Below are 13,613 nucleotides of genomic sequence, written 5' to 3' on the forward strand. Positions count from 1 at the left end.
GTGTGAACAAGAGGGACGAGGGAGGATGGAGCGAGAGGGAGGGAGAGAGAGAGGGAGAGAGAGAGGGAGAGAGAGAGAGAGAGAGAGAGAAGGGGGACACTGGGTTTTTTCTCAGAGTCTGTCAGGTTCCGGTGGCAGTCGGGTGGGAAAACGCTAAAAGACCGATTGAGGCCTGAGCCTTTCAGTCAAGTATGATGCCGACTTCGGGGGAGGGGAGGGGGGGTAAAGCCCGGAGATGCTGAGGAGATGCTGAGGAGATGCTGAGGAGATAGCGTGATCCCTCACACACGGTTTTTCGTCTCAAACTCCTGACTGCGCGCCGTGTTGTGATGGGGACCGTGAGCGAGCTGTGTGCCTCCAGTTTCCAGGCGTTTCTCTGTCCCACGGTGCGACCGGGAGCGCCTGCTCCAGCCACAGGTGAGTGTTTTCAACACGCCTTTTCTCTTGTCTGAGAAAAGTACAGAATGTGTTACCCGGTTGTCTCCGAGGGAATGAATATAAAAACCTTGAGATGCATTCTCTTATAAATTTCTTACATTCTCTGAGTTTGAAAGCACACGTCTTTGCTGGTGAGACGTTGTTCCTCTTGGACTCTTAAAGCTCGGAAAATAACAGACCAACATGCAGACTGAGTCGGGCACAAAGTGCTACGGCGTTCAGTTGCCGTGGTGATTTTCTGTTACGGGTTATCAAGAAACAGAGTGCTCTGTATGAGTGCTTAGATCTTGTGTTTCACTAAATATTTGTGTGCACCTACACACGAGTTGGACAAACCGTGTGTGTCAGTTTGTGATGGTGGGCTTGGTTTGAGAACATGACGCACAGCCGTCATCTCGTCCAGAATCCTTGTTCTCCAGTGGGTGCTGGAGTGACATAATCTCCATGGCTGCCCACGCCGCTCTCCCTCTGTGCAGGTGCTTTTCGTTCTGTATCAACGCGCTCGCTCAGAAGCAAACTGATGATCCTACGGGTTATTTCCACACGCTCACCAAAGCAGGTGAACTCTGCGTAGCTGGACTTCCCCTTCTATTCATTGTCATTTCCTGCTGCTGCTCCTCAAGGCCTCTGCAACGTGTGATGAGTTTACACGTAAACCCTGAAGCTGTGAAGTGGATCTACTGAACACAGTGTATAGCTTCCATTGAAAAATATTAAATATTATAAAAATATTATAATGACTGACATTTATTTTCTAAATGTTCTTTCTTTAATCTTTTCCATTTTTGCTGTAGTGACAGTCATTGAAACAGTGGTTGTACACAAGGACTTCGGAGTCAATTGTCGTCATTTGAACTACCAAAGCAAATCAATGTCTGTTGTATCTATTTGAGCCTTTAAAGTACTCGTTTGCTGCAGTTCTTCTTCCCTGACCGTGGTCAGCATATCCTGTTTTTGGTGGGGCCAAACACTGAATAAAGCACTGATTCAAGCTCACAGCTGCAATGCTTTCCTCTATCCTTCCCTACATCCTCTCTTCTCCCTTCCTCTTCCCCTTCTACACAAGGCACCGATCATCTGATATCAAATTTCGTCATTTAGTCTATAAGTCTGTTGTCTTCAGCCGGCGGGAGGATGCTCATGCGGACTTATTTTCTTTGTTACTTGTTGAATCATGTTTCTTCTTCCTGCTTTTAAATTAATTCCTTTCACTACTTTATACAGTAGAGGGTGGAGTGCTACAACTTGAATAATGTGGTGCATTTACACTCCTCAGGCAGAAAGACATTCAATCCACTGTTAGGATGACGCAGCCACACCCATATACACACACATACATAAACACACACACACATTTCAGCATGCAAACACGTTTTCATTCATCCATATCTATATACATAGGAAAAGGAAACCACTTCTATCACAGAATACAAATAGGTGAAATCTAAGGCACGACAAGCTCTGAAGCTCTAAAACACTTAATCAGAATAACAAGACAAGTTGTTACTCCACAATTATAAAATGATGGCTCTTAAATAATAAATGTTAACGGCAGCTTACTGAGTCAATGATGAGCTATTATCGGTTCAAACCATCATCATTACAAATGTAACAAATCAATACTATCTTTATTTGCCTCACACGTCCCATCTCTTCACTGTAATGAATATTTCATGAATTTGACTAATTCAATTACTTGCTGTTATAGTTTCGACCAATCACAATCGTGTTTACAGATAGATGAATGGATGGATGAATTGTTGGATAGATGGATAAATGGGTAGATGGAAGGATGAATAGATGGGTAGATGGATGGATGGATGGATGAAAAGATGGATAAATGAATATATGGATGGATGAATATACGAATAAATATATGGATGGATGGCTGGATGGGTCACGAGAAGTCGGTTTGTGCCTCTGCGCTCTCTGATTGGCTACTACCGTTGAAGCCCCGCCTACGTCACCCTGTCCCAACGCCGGCTGTCTCTCCACAGTTGTCATTAACTGCCAGTCTAACGGTATCTGAGTGACGACATACAGACTCATTTCGAGCCATAAAGCTGCTTTAAGGTGAAACGTTTGGCGCTGTTCTTTACACCAAGCGTTGACAAACATCCCAGATATGGTTTTGAAGTCGGAAGACGGAGTCGGTAAGTTTTCCTGACCTGCTTTCGTCAATGTTACGCTACTTAGCTAATCTACAAGCTAACCAGTTTAGCCAACTAACGTTAGCTAATTTAACGCTAACATGATCTAACGCGGTGTTGTTGAAGTGCGCGCGTAACGCCACGTATTGCCCAAATGCCTGCTAGTGTAACCCTAATATGTTTTAGCATTCCAGTTCCCCATCAACAGGTCGTCATCTGGCTGAGTCGTGAATGCTCTTTGACAGTCTTGATGAACTGGCACAAGGGATCCGTTATTAGTCCGGTTGAGGCCAGAGCTCATGGGGGGGACTTTATAGTTCATGTGTCTATAAATACAATCAATGCAGCCATTTATCGTTTGGAAACTAGTGGCTACAGGCACTTCTCTGCTCGTTTTGCTCAACTTGTTTTCCACAAACTGGCAGAGTAATGAGGGGCGACTGCAAAAAGAACATACCTAGGATTAGAAATCTGTTTCCTTGCAGCTGCTGTAGTGTTTGCTCGGGTAGTTTGAGCCACTCTAACAGGAGGTATTTTATGGTTTTTATGGTCTTATTCCATCATCTGGGGGAAACCTGTCCCAACAGATTACTAAATGGGATTTTAATCAAGAGGATTTATCTTTCAGGGAGGGGAAAGACAATCAAAATGAACTTCTTATTACATAAGTTGTTCCAGTGAGGAAGCTACTGTCTAAATATCAGCACTTCCACCGGGTACAGGAAGCTTTTCATAACGGGTTTCCACTTGACAGATCGCAAGGTACTTTGTGTTGAAGCATTATAACACTTGTAGTCCATCTTAGGTTTTGCTCACCTGACGTATACTTCACTTTAAAAGACAACAGGACCCTGCCAGAGCAGTTTAAGTTAACAGCATTTGCATCACTTCCTCTCACTGTCATTCATAACGTTGTTTGATTCCTTTTCTGTGTCAAGCCACAGTTTCTTCTCTGACGCTTGTATTTCGTTCCTTCCTCCTCCGGCAATGCAGTTGATCACCAGGGTTACCATGTGGTTACCATAACCACAGGATTATAGCGTGCTGAGTTGAGCTGGTTATCCTCGGGGCCAGGAAACATTGAGACGCACAATTACCGCTTTGTGAATGCTGATAATGGACATTTCTGTTTGTGTGAACTGAAGACGCTGAAGCACTCCCATCTCAAAACGGGTCGTTCTCTACACAAAACTGTTTAGCCTCGGGTCCCGGGTCAGCTCGGCGGCAGTCCTGTGGGTGAAACAATGAGACGAGCCAAATGAAGGGGCCGTTGTTGCGGTTGTGTGAGGTTTTCCACGAGCAACCACTTGTGATAAGCAAAAGATAATTCACTATTTGATTTCCACAGGAACACAGAACTCTTTTTAGTGCTTTAGCAACCATGAGATATGAGTCATGTCGATCTGTGGCTTCCTGCCCTCGGTCTCTCCTGGACACTAGTGTCCACGTGGGGGAGCCCGTTTTTGATACTGAGCTCACTGAGGGAGGAGTCGAGGTGGATAGAGGGAGGTTGGGGGGAGAGAGATGCGAGTTCAAGGGTTTCCCCCCCTCTCTCACACACACACACACACACACACACACACTTGTCCTCATCTTCATTTAGCTGCGGGCCAGCTCTCCTCCATTCCCCTCTGCTGGAATGAGGCCCTGAGGATTAAGGACCACCGGATTGGGATTGGAGCATTGGAAGGCTCAGGCAGGACAGGATTATTTTTGGAGATACAAGATTGGACTGGATGCTGCCTACAATGTGCCCAGGCTGTTTTGTGCTGGGACTAGGGACTCTGTTAAACCTGTAAGCTTTATAGAAACTGGAATCAAGAATCAAACCTTATTTTTAGCTGCACTGGGAGTACTGGGACCACTGGGACCAGAAATGTGGAGGTGTTTGGTGCGCCATCATAACTTCTCCACCAAAGCTATCGCGAAGAAACGTATTTGAGTAAGTTTGTTTACGCGTTTGTTGTTGTCACGGAAAAACCCAGACTGAGCACATGCGTGGGTTTTATTTTTGTTCACGTCATTGTGTCTTCAGAGGATGTAATGGGTTACGTAACTTTCAAACAATAGCTTATCCTGGACTTGTTGTCTGGCCATAACAGCTGGTCATCAGCAGCATTGCTACGGCAAGGTGTCCCATTACTTGCCAACACAAACGGATACCCGGCGACCTCCAAACTATGCAGAGCAGCTGGTTGAAGGCGCATGTTGTTATTTACGTTGGAATGTGTGTGTGTGTGTGTTTGCGAGAGAGGAGGACGAAAGCCATGGCGCTGTCTTTAAATTCAAAGCAATAGAGAGGAAGTGAGTGTAACTGTCAGTTTCACTGCCCCTCTGCTCACCATGCTGCGTCGTTCTCGTCCTCGGGTTAAAATAAGAGCCGTTCCGCTCCACTTGAAGTGGGCGACGAGCGAGTGCGTCACTGGCTGTGTGTTGTGTATGTAAATAATATTACTAACCAAGGCTGTGGCGCCTGTCACGCCAGCGCGGACTTCAGGACTACTTCATTTGCCTTGAGCACAGTGGCGTCTGTCTGCCTGACTGGAATTTGAAGGATTAGAAATGACCTATAAAATGATCATTTGTACTCTAACTGAAACCTGTGGTCATCTTTACTAGTTCGGATTGTTATTGTTATTTACACGCAACAATCTTATCAGTTAAAGCTTGAACAAAGTTTGGGATTTTCTTCTCTGGAAAATAAACATTTTCTTGTATTCTTTAGGCTAAATGATTGTTAGTTGATTAATAAGGAAATAGGCTGCGATAAGTATGTTGACCTAAGGTGACCTTGAGCGAGGATTATTTTTCAAGTGCCTAAATTATATAATGGGGTAATTCTGTGCCTCAAATGTCCATTTGGTTAAACAGACTTTTGTTGTTTATTGCACTTTATGGTTACAAATTGAAGGCCAATAAAACTATATTAATATATTATTTAAGAATTATTACTAAAATAATAAAAAAATGTTCTAGATATTGAATAAAGGGGGCTATTCCTCCTGAGTATCCTGCTCGTGTAGGCAAAGGCTGATGAACAGTGTACTTGAATCTCTCAGCGTGACTCGTGTAACGAAGCAGCACAGCGTCACACGTCCTGACCGGCTCATTGTTACTCTGCATAATTTGTACCTCTTGCTTTACCTTTTCTCACTAGTTGGAGCCCTTTAGAAAGTATAAGCAGGGGCCCAGTGGAGAGGAACAGTAGAGAGACGTGATGTGTGAAACCTACAGCCCAATAACTCACCTCGTTCTGACTGGAATGCAATGTTACTTTTTACTTTTTTTTTTTTTTTTTTTTTCAAGAAAAACCTTATCGTTAGTCTACAGATATCATGCTTGTCCGCGGGGACAGGAGCTTAAGCTCTATCAGAGGGGACACTTGTTTGTGTAGAGTTAAGGGTGTGTATTAACTATGAGGTGGCACAGACATTTGAATTTAACAGATAAAGATATCAAGCCTAATTTGACCATTTTCCATTGATGTTTCTTCTGTTTATAGTATGTTTGCTAAACAGTGTTTAAGTTGCACCCTGTGCTACGGACCTGTTTGGTACAGAAAATGTCCTGTTGTGTTAGTCCTTGGTTTCTAAGCTTTCTAACATCACTATCAGTTTAATTTCAGCTATATAGTATCTCAAAATGTTGCTTAAGAACTGAAAAGCTTTTGGATTTTTACCCAATTATTTATGTTTGGGCTTCACAATACAAAGCGGTCTGATAGGAGAAGACAGAGTGACAGTATCTTTGTTTAGATTATGATCATCTGTCTCTGTGTGCATCTGTATAAGATGAAGGGGCTTGATTTCATTCTCCACTGAAGAATCAGAGATTGTGTTGCCATAGTGACCCAGAGCAGTGGGACTCGTGTAGGTCCAGCCTGTTGTATTTGAGTGCTATATGTCTTTCTCTCCTCAGTGCCTGATGACCTCAGTCCAGAGGAGAGACACGAGCTGGAAAGCATCCGCCGCAGAAAACAAGAGCTGCTGCACGACATACAAGTAATAACAGACTCTCCGCTCCCTTACACCTTTAATTTATTTGTTCAGTTTGTTCAGCTCCGTGGCTGTGTTTCTGTTTTTCTGACCTCAGTTAGCGCTGCTTGGACAGAAAAGCCTTGAAAGGGAAGTTTGTTTTCATCCCTGCTGAGAAACCCTGCGGCTGTCCAAACCGTTGCGAAACGTTAACAATTATTTTTTTGTTCTTAAGAGCTCACAGATGCTACAATTGAAGTAATTTATCTGACGTTAATATGAGTCCGACAATTCAAATGGGCGTTGTCCGAAGTGACTGTGTCTCTGTTGAGCTGCAGTGGAGGCCAAAGAACAGGGAATCTCGTACCAAAACAATAACTCATTCTGGACGATATCCACTTGATTTGTCCAATTTCAACTTCAGTCAAAGGTTTTAATACATTTCGGCACAGAACGAGGACTGTGATCTATTGTTTTGAGGCAAACTTCAAAGTTTGAAAAATCCTAATTGTTTGTTGAGAAAATCACACAAAGCATTGTTTGCTTTGCAATTTCAACCTCTTTGTCTCAACATGTTCAGGTAGCCTATTCTTCTTTGTGTCCATGAGTAGGTTTGTACCTCCTTTGTGTGTGTGTGTGTGTGTGTGTGTGTGTGTGTGTGCTGGGGGGGTGTATACAGGGATATGAGCACTGGAGCGTTACTGTATGCGTTTAAGAGAGATGATCCTCTCTGTGTGGTGTGCATCTGTACGAGGGGGGTGCACCTTGTGTACACGTGTATCGATGTCCTCCAGGTCTCTCTCTGCCTTGAGGGACAGTTTGCCCACTCCGCCTCAGTTACTCTTTTAATAAATAAATTAGCGAGATGATCTGTGTCAGGTCTTTATCAGGACAAATATGTTTTGCTAGACTAGATTGAATAGTTGGGATTATCTTCTAGAACACAGATTAAGTCTAAAATCATTTCTAAAAGCTAAAACAAAGAGTCTATTAAAAGCTTTTACCCGTCGTATGTATGTTACTGATGAGTCTTTCTCAAGCTTGTCAATTGTTTTATGTATGTGGTGAAAGCCCTCCACCGTTTCAACACAAAAGAATGGTGTTTTAGTTTTGACACTGAGGGGAAACAAAGACGATAACTTATATATAAAATATATGCTTTTCTTCATTCCCTACAAAAAACCCAAAGTTTCAATAAAGGAAAATGTTATCAGACTCCATCCCAATTGTTCAGTGAGCAAATGGAGTGTGCAAAACATGCGCGCACACAAACACCGCCTCAGGGCCGCGACGCTGTGCCACTGGATAGATGGCGTTTATTATAGAGGTCGTCTCTCGTTTGGTGACCCATGAAACATTCCACTAATGGAGACCGAGGAGGATGTCTGTTTGATATGGGGGTGTTACCATAGAAACGCACATGTAGGGATCCGGTTAAGTTAAGTTATTTACTTTGTTCTCCTGGTTTTAACAAAGGTTCCATACTACACACGCAGAAACAGGGAGAGCTGCAGAGGGTTGTGGCTCTAATCCGAGGAACCGGCGTGTCTGCTTTTCTCATTTTCTATATTTATCTCAATTCATTACCTTCTGCTGGGCTCAGTGTTTCTCCATCTGTTGCTCACCGCTCCTTTTTTCTCTCCCATAACCTCTGAGCTTTGCAGCGCAACTCCTCTATGCCAGTCTGTCTTTGATCCGGCATATTCCCGTCTCCCCACCAGTGACACTCAAGTAGCCCGGGGAGGCCGTCGGGTGGGGGAGAGAGGGGGAGAAACCGTCTGATGAATCTGGGTCAGCACAGGGGAGAGGAGGAGCTGGGAGACGGAAACAGGGGAAGGGTGGTCGTCTCTGACCCCAGAACAGGTGCTACAGCTCCCAGAGAGGGTCTTCTGATGAGGACGGCTGTTCCACAAAACTCCTGCCGAGAGGAAGAATGAGTCTGTCTGTGAGCGAGTGAATCCTGTCTGGACCTTTGGCCTTTTTCTAGGTCATCGCTGCCCCTCTGGGTGTGTGGGTCAGTGAGATGTAGCTGCAACAGACAACCATGTGAAAAGCATTTCGTGCCGTGAGCCAAAGTACCTCCGGAAGGTTTATGTGAAGGGTCGAACGCCGCACACATATCGCATGTATGTATCATTGTTTTCAGATTATTCATTCATCCTTCTCTCTCCCTCTCTCTCTGTCTGCTGTCAGAGGCTGAAGGATGATATCGCAGAGGTGACCAATGAGATTGAAAGCCTGGGCCTGACTGAAGAGAGGTAAAGTGTCTCTCAACCAGTTTGTGTGTGGGCGGCTGTGGTGCACTCAGCCTTAGTTTTAAGTGCATCCGTGGGGAGGGACGGAAAAATACTCATAACAGAGTCCAGAATAATAAAATCCAATAGGAAAATCAGCCTGATAATCTTAACCTTATTTAGTCTCACCAACAGTTCAGAAGAAAAGATATTAAGTCATAAATATTCCCAACACAAGGTCCACTGACCTGGCTATTCTGGGAGCTCTCCACTGCATTCACATCGCGACGTTTTCAGCCGAAGAGGACTGAAGCTGAAACTAGCGAATGTCATTTTCTCTTGATTAATAACTTAAGTGGTCAGTCAGATACAAATTTGAGCCTATTTTGCAGAGCCGTTGATTAAGTTTGTGTTGGTTTTAGGAAAAGCATGCAGAGGAACAAACAGATGGCCATGGGCCGAAAGAAGTTTAACATGGACCCCAAGAAGGTGAGAACAAACGCAGCAGATGAGTGTGAGGATGCAACTAACTAATGCTTCCTTGTTGACGAATGCTGTGATTATTTCTCACTTACACTGATTTCCATTGTACTCCTTGAAAAAAAATTAATATTTGGTTTATTTGTCATTTTATTGAATGCTATTCAGATCGAGTTGTTCTGACTTTTCAGGGGATTCGCTTCCTGATCGACAGCTCGCTGCTGAAAAATACCAGCAACGACATCGGCCAGTTTCTCTACAAGGGGGAGGGGCTTAACAAAACCGCAATCGGCGACTACTTAGGAGAGCGGTAAGTGATACGAGTGACAGTCTCCCTTAATCGGCAGACTTTTTACATCTGTCAGAGCTGGAAAAGCACAGGTGTTCAGAATTATTCCTCCTGTAGCCCATGAAGAACATTGTTCATAGTGTACATTGGCTTTTTACTTGTGATTGTGTGCATGCTTAAAATAGAAATCCTGAAACTGCTGTTCATTTATGAAATGATCTTCCTGAACAAAACAATTTTTTGATACATTACTTTCTGCATCATCTTTTAGTTGAGGAATTGAGTATGATGCTGATTGTCCCTGCTGCACACGTTAAAGTGTCCCAGTAAAACATCACCTTGAACCTGAAGCAAGTTAGTGGAAATCAGCCATTGTTCATTATTCACACCCGTGCTTTTCCAGAGACATTTCTTCTGACGAATGACCTGTAATAATTCCCATATATATGTTCTGTGTCCAAAGGGTGGGCAGCTCTCATCTAAAATATGATCCTTTAATGTGTTTTCATGTCATTTGATACATCTCATCCAACTGCGTTCAGTTCTTGATCGTGTCGTCTTTTTGTTTACTCCACGTGTGTGTCCTTGTGTGGCATTGTGTGCGTGTTGTGCAGAGACGACTTCAACATCCAGGTTCTGCATGCCTTCCTGGAGTTGCACGAGTTCACAGACTTGAACCTGGTTCAGGCTCTCAGGCAGTTCCTGTGGAGCTTTCGGCTGCCCGGCGAGGCTCAGAAGATCGACCGCATGATGGAGGCGTTCGCCCGGCGATACTGTCGCTGTAACCCCGGCGTGTTTCAGAGCACAGGTACGCCTGATCACAAGAGGGAGGTTCACATAGTTTGCATTCTGACCACATACTTTATGAAATGTTCAGACTTAATCATAAAAACACATCAGACTCTCTCAATGCCGGTATGTCCAAAATGTTTATTTCGTAGTGGTCGCACATTTGTCTTTTGTTGCCTTCTTTCACGTAGTTTATCATATCAAAATTCCAAATGATGAAGTCTGACAATCATGCAGTTATTAAAAGCTGAGCCCTGAAGACGTGTACACGCTCATTGTCTCCTTTTACAGATACCTGCTATGTGTTGTCGTTCGCCGTGATCATGTTGAACACGTCCCTACACAACCCCAACGTGAAGGACAAACCCTCCGTTCAGAGGTTCACAGCAATGAACAGAGGCATCAACGACGGGGGAGACCTACCGGAGGAGCTGCTCCGAGTGGGTTTGTTTTACTAAAGCCTTTCTCCCTCCAAGCGTACTCGTCGTTGTGCAGACAAAAGCACTGTGCCACTATGTTTCCAGTGGATGTTCTGGTGAATAAAATGTCTAAATCAGGTTGAGTAGTGAAAGGAACAATTTAACATTTAACAGATAAAGGTCTGTATCTTTTATTTAGGAACTGTATTCAAATAGCAAAGTATTAATGAACTAAATGTGTGTAAGGTTGCATGAGGAAGTACTGTGACTGTGTACTGAAACACTTGAGCCATAAAAACACATCATTATTAACTGATTATATTTTGTATTAATAAAGCAGGGTGAAAAGGTTACATACCATTTAATATGATAAAACCACTCAAGGAAACACCTTTAAATGTTCTGTCGCTTTCCATTGGCGCTCATCGTCATCGTGTGTAGAACCTGTACGACAGCATCAAGAATGAACCCTTCAAGATCCCAGAGGATGATGGGAACGACCTCACACACACCTTCTTCAACCCCGACAGAGAAGGATGGCTACTGAAACTCGGTATGTGCATCCCTGTTGGGAGAGAAATGGCTACTGTGCCAAAATGACAATTCATCCACAGACGTGAGGTGGGTGCTCACTCACACCGCTTGAAGCAAATTGGATGCATAGAAAACGTCCAGGTTTGTTGTTAAAAATACAAAAAAAAAAAAGTTGTCCGAGCACCATTTTATCAAAGTGCTTCAGCTGGATCCTGATGTTGGTCCCTGAGAGCTGGACGGCCCTCTAGTGGCCTTCATGTGTAACGGCACCTACAACATGGGACCGTCCAGGACCAACCGTTGAGTTTTTGTTAAATACTTTCGTTGACATTGTTCTTGTTTGTTTTGTGTTTCATGGGTTTTGACTCCAGGAGGTACGTACCCAACCAACTCTGCAGCTTTAATGCACCGCTTTGCTTCTGAACTGCTCCCCCCTCCCTGCCTTTCTCCTCCCACTGGCTGTCCGCATTGCCCCCCCGGGTCACAATCTGATTTGGATTAAAGACTGATTACTTCTGCGCTGTATGCTGCTCAGACCTAATGTGGAAGGATTAATGTAGTTTTTCTAACTGCTGGCAACTGACCCCCGTTTGAACCTCAGCTTTCGTCGATGTGCTTCAGTGTCGCTGTTGTCGAATGACGTTTCCTGCTGCAGCTACTTCAATCACTAAAGTCGCAGCTCACCTCTCTCCTCAGGTGGACGAGTTAAGACTTGGAAAAGACGCTGGTTTATTCTCACAGATAACTGCCTCTACTACTTTGAGTACACGACTGTAAGTTATTAAAGCGCCGAGGTATTTGATGAAGTATGTTGCATCAAGTAAGTTCTTGGATTTATTCTCTATCCTGTTTTTAAGGACAAAGAACCCAGAGGAATTATTCCACTGGAAAATCTGAATATCAGAGAAGTTGATGACTCTAAGAAACCGGTAAACTCCTTTTCTTTCTACAATTTATGTCTTGTCATTTGATAGAGGGATGCAAATGGCAGATATAGATAAATATAATACTTTCATAAAACTGAAAAAATCCGTTTGGTCTTTAATATCACCCATCGATGTACTAAATAAATCTCATTACTTGTTTTACTCTTTAAAACATTCCCAGTGTTTAACTAAGCAGCCGTTCTCCCAAAAATGTTTTAATATATATAATTCCTGTCACTGGGAAATGTATTTTCTCTAAATGTGTGTTTTGCTGTTTCCTGTAAATCTCGCTGGCTCCCTCACAGAACTGCTTTGAGCTCTTCATCTCCGACCACAAGGATCAGGTGATCAAAGCCTGCAAGACGGAGGCGGACGGACGCGTCGTCGAGGGAAACCACACTTTTTACAGAATCTCTGCCCCGACCGCAGAGGAGAAGGATGAGTGGATGAACAGCATCAAGTGAGCCCCTCTTTTTACCCTCCCTGCCCCCCAACAGAGGAGCTGCATGAGGCCTCGTATCTAACCGTCCTCCATCCTCCGCCTGCAGGGCCGCCATCAGCAAAGACCCGTTCTACGAGATGCTGGCTACTCGGAAGAAGAAGGTCTCGTCTCTGAAGGGTCTGTAGAGCGGGCCGAGGACTGAACGGAAATGGACCTGATTCTGCTTTAGTGACATTTGGACCCGACGGGAGGATTCAGCGCTTAAAGAAGCTCTTCCTTTAGTCACGTTGTGTGCCGCCGCACCTCCAGTGCCGACGGCTTGGTCTCTTGCAGGTTTGCCGTCGTTTAAAGTTGAATTTCCGCCTCTAGAGAGGAAATAATTTGGTGGTAGACCTTTTCTCTTTACCCTCTTTTAGAATCTACTTTTGCAGCTTCAACGCTGATATCAGCTGGAAAACAAAATTCATCTCCTCTCCGGACCACTGGGCTTCATTGTTGTATTGTCCCAGTTAAAAAAATGCTCTTTTCTAAGCCTGTTTTCTTACTGCTGTTGGTCTTTTTGTCAAGCGTTGTTGATGCATAAATATTTAATTTATCAAGATTCTTCGTAATTTATTGTTTGAGTTTTGTCTCATTAAAAGTTTTTAAACCAACATTTAACATTTTCTTCATTGCTTTGTCAAACCAGCACTGCAAAATAATTTGATGCTTTGAAAATGAACCACTTTTGCGTTTTTTTTTTTTTTTCTTTGCTAAAGGATTTTAGGCGACGGATATTTAGAAGATAAAGCAAATTGATAAAGACTTCGGACATGAAAGTGCTCACCTAGTTTGACTCTGCAGCTACACCGCTCAATCACTCATAACCATCAGTGCTCCATCTAATCACTTCACTTTTATGTGACTGTTACATATTTGACTGAGGGGAAAAATTTGCG

The 13,613-nt window shown here is 43.7% G+C and overlaps 1 protein-coding gene across 5 annotated transcripts; it reads left to right on the forward strand.

Annotated features, from left to right (window-relative positions):
• The first annotated feature begins 232 nt into the window (after positions 1-232).
• Positions 233-13,328, forward strand: LOC120819530 (cytohesin-1). 5 transcript variants are annotated; one of them, XM_040177020.2, is made up of 12 exons: positions 233-417; positions 6,507-6,589; positions 8,756-8,820; positions 9,219-9,285; positions 9,468-9,586; positions 10,180-10,373; positions 10,646-10,794; positions 11,215-11,326; positions 12,004-12,080; positions 12,165-12,236; positions 12,539-12,693; positions 12,782-13,328. In XM_040177020.2, the coding sequence occupies exons 1-12, from the start codon at positions 330-332 to the stop codon at positions 12,858-12,860; spliced, it is 1,260 nt and encodes a 419-aa protein (XP_040032954.1). In that variant the 5' UTR covers positions 233-329; the 3' UTR covers positions 12,861-13,328. The 5 variants fall into 5 exon arrangements, with proteins under 5 accessions (XP_040032954.1, XP_040032957.1, XP_077959457.1 ...); XM_040177023.2 differs by lacking the exon at positions 233-417 and adding an exon at positions 2,369-2,591; XM_078103329.1 differs by lacking the exon at positions 233-417 and adding an exon at positions 4,066-4,530.
• The last annotated feature ends 285 nt before the right edge of the window (positions 13,329-13,613 follow it).

Source organism: Gasterosteus aculeatus, chromosome 5, assembly GCF_964276395.1.
Source record: "Gasterosteus aculeatus chromosome 5, fGasAcu3.hap1.1, whole genome shotgun sequence".
Lineage (NCBI taxonomy): Eukaryota > Metazoa > Chordata > Actinopteri > Perciformes > Gasterosteidae > Gasterosteus > Gasterosteus aculeatus.